Raw genomic sequence first — 3,017 nt, forward strand, 5'->3', positions numbered from 1 at the left:
GGAGCCTGTCTTGTGCATCCTAATTTGCAGTCTCACCGAGTGCAAGAATTAATCAAAAGTATTTTTCTTCTAATTTGTGTGCCTTGAAAGCAACCTCCAGCAGGACAAGGTGCTGCCAGGCACTCAGTAGCTGTAGCTGTCCTGTGGGCAGCAGTGGCCTTTAGTGTGTTTGGCAGGTTGTTATCACTGCTGCTGAGTTCGGCTGGAAAGAAAGGACGCTTCTAATCTTTCCTGACAGCTGCTCACTAATTAGAGAAAAATCCTGAGGTCTTTGTGGAAACGTTTTCTTTCTCCAGTTTGTATTTCTTCTGTGGCAAGTATGACGAGGTTATCCAAGGGCTGTCTTATTTACTAGCTCTTCTTTGCCTGCATCACACTGTCAGATTGCTTTGGGGTGTATTTTAGTATGAAGTTCTGCACTTTAAATTTACCCAGACAAAAAGCTGTCAATAAATTTTACTATTACAAATGTTTTCAGTGAAGTTAGGCTATTTACACCAGCACTGGCATGTCTGTGTAGCTATTGTCTACACTGTGGCAACAGTATTGCTCATGGCTGTCAACAGCAGCAGTTCCTTAGTTCTTCCTTTTTTCAGCTCATCTACAGAGTGATATTTATAGGAACTTACATGTTGGACCTTTGTCAGGAAGTTGTTAGTAAGCCAGCATCATTTGGTATCGTGTTGGCTTCCAGTGCCATGAGCAGCTCAGCTCTTGAACGAAAAGCTGTGTTTCAAGAATTGGCTGTATAAAGCTGAGCAGTGGGTGTAAACTAAGGTCTCTTTGGCACTTTAGTCTCGTCTCTCAAGTGACTGCTATACTGATGTGAAAGAGCAAAAATGTGTTACTACCTTCCCAAAGCATTCTGAGCAGTGCTGTATGCAAGCCACTTCTTTCTTTAATTCAGATTGGCTCAACTGACTGGAATATGATATTGTGCTGAATGCTAATAAATACTTTCGTTTTCTTATTAGGATGCAAGTGGATCCTCTGAAAAGGCAGCCACAGATCCCAGTGGTGAAAATAAGAAACTCAACAAATCCCAGCAGCTGAAACGAGTGTTTAAAGAATACGGTGCTGTAGGGGTTTCATTCCATGTTGGAATTTCATTAGTATCTCTAGGTATCTTCTACCTGGCTGTGTCAAGGTGAGGTTTTTACAGTTGTCTGTAGCCACTAGGTAACAGTTTAGCCACGAAAAATATCTTACCATTGTGCTTATTTCTGCAAGGGGACATTTACTCTGTGCCCATTTGATTTATACACAGTAATCTTCTGTATTTTGAGTTTAGATGGATCTGTAAATGGATCTAATCTCCCATCAGGCATGAGAGAAGTTAGATGTACGTGATCTTTTTGCATAGGTCCAAGATCCATGGTGGGCAGGTGAAAACAGCAGAGTGGAGACTGCACCGGAGTAACTGAACAGATGAAAGAATTCATTTTTGTTCTGCAGAGATATCTTTTGTTCTCATGCAGTAGCATGGTCTGTAGAGATAGAGCCATACAGAAGTGCTGGTGCTTAGAGATAAATTTGTTTTTCTGGGTGTTGACTTCTGTTTTTGCAGTTGAACTGCAGAAGGTAACAGCCACTAAAACAGGATTAGATTAAAAAAGAAAATACTGGATAACCATATAGGAGTCAGGTGGGAAATTGTGTCTGTGGCTCCTGGTGGGAATGCCTCAGTTATAAATACATCTGTTGAGCATGAGGTATTCCAGCTGAGGAGATAGGGAAACACACTATTTCTCAAAGTATTCCCTGCTGCGTACTCTTGCCTTTAGTGGGGGCATGTGAATGCTGATTTCTCTCATGTAGTACATTGTGGCACACACAGGGTGACAATGAGTTCTTTTATATCCTTCAGGTATGATTTAACAGCTTACTTTGGAAAATTACTCCAAATGTAGGAACTTTGATGAAAGCTGTTACGTCTGCAGAGAATTAAAATATTAATGGATTTGGTGGATAACACTGATTTGAGATCCATAATACTTCCTTCACTTGCTTGATTTTTAGATAATTGTAATTTTCTCAGGTTTTGCTCCTTTGTTAGAGCACCCTAAGCCTAGCAACAGGTACTTTATTTGGTTTGGGTCAATCAAGACACAAAGAGGCTTTACTGTAAATCTTAGGAAGATGAATTTCTAACACCAGTTCACAAATTTCTAACTTTTTTAAAATTCAGAAGTAGAGAAGCAGATTCTTTTTTCTCTGAAGGTTGAACATGGGGCTGGGTATTCTCCATGCATATGCTGCAGCTATACAGCTGTAAAACTAAGAGTATATTTGACTGCACAGTAACTTGTCCTTATATTTAAGGGGAAAAAAGTGCATTTGATAATATTGCATGTGTTGTTGCTACGGAAGTAACTTAAAGCTGTTAAAAACTAATTCATTGAGTTTCTGATTTAACGATATCTAATTTATAAATAAATTTATAATAAATTCCAGTTGGGTGCCATGTAAAATTCCCTGGAAAAGAAAACATAGCATTTTATATTCTTTTAGCACGCAACCTTAAAATAAACTAAAGAGATCTTGTATTCTTTTTCCCCAGTGGAGTGGATATGACTGCAGTTCTCTTCAAACTTGGTTTCAGTGACTCATCGTTGCAATCTAAAATGGCAGCTGGCACAAGCACCTTTGTGCTGGCATATGCCATTCACAAGTTGTTCGCTCCAGTAAGAATCAGCATTACCATAGTTTCTGTGCCGTTTATTGTCCAGTACTGCCGGAAGATTGGCTTCTTCAAACCTCCTACCCCAAATCCATGAGGATTTCTTAGCAATTTTTACTTTTTTTTTTTTTTTTTTTTTAATGCTCTATATCCACATAGCTTTTCAGATTGTTAAATTTCTTTAAAAGACTTGATTGGATCCATGTAAATGCTGACCTCCTCTTGCATTTCTTACGTGTTTTTTCAGGTGAATGGTACACTGTGAAAAGTGCTGTCCATTTTGCCACCTCTTCTTTAGAAAAGCCTGTTAAAATAGTTTTCACTGCAAGTGGTAATA

At 38.9% G+C, this 3,017-nt stretch overlaps 1 protein-coding gene across 1 annotated transcript; it reads left to right on the forward strand.

Moving 5' to 3' along the window:
- Positions 1-974: 974 nt before the first annotated feature.
- On the forward strand, positions 975-2,777 carry FAM210B (family with sequence similarity 210, member B; the record flags this gene model as incomplete). Its single annotated transcript, XM_010021854.1, has 2 exons — positions 975-1,147; positions 2,561-2,777. Coding segments are annotated over 2 exons (390 nt in total), but the record flags the coding sequence as incomplete, so codon positions are not given.
- Between the last annotated feature and the right edge of the window lie 240 nt (positions 2,778-3,017).

The sequence above is a fragment of the Nestor notabilis genome, unplaced genomic scaffold (genome assembly GCF_000696875.1).
Source record: "Nestor notabilis isolate BGI_N333 unplaced genomic scaffold, ASM69687v1 scaffold12549, whole genome shotgun sequence".
Lineage (NCBI taxonomy): Eukaryota > Metazoa > Chordata > Aves > Psittaciformes > Psittacidae > Nestor > Nestor notabilis.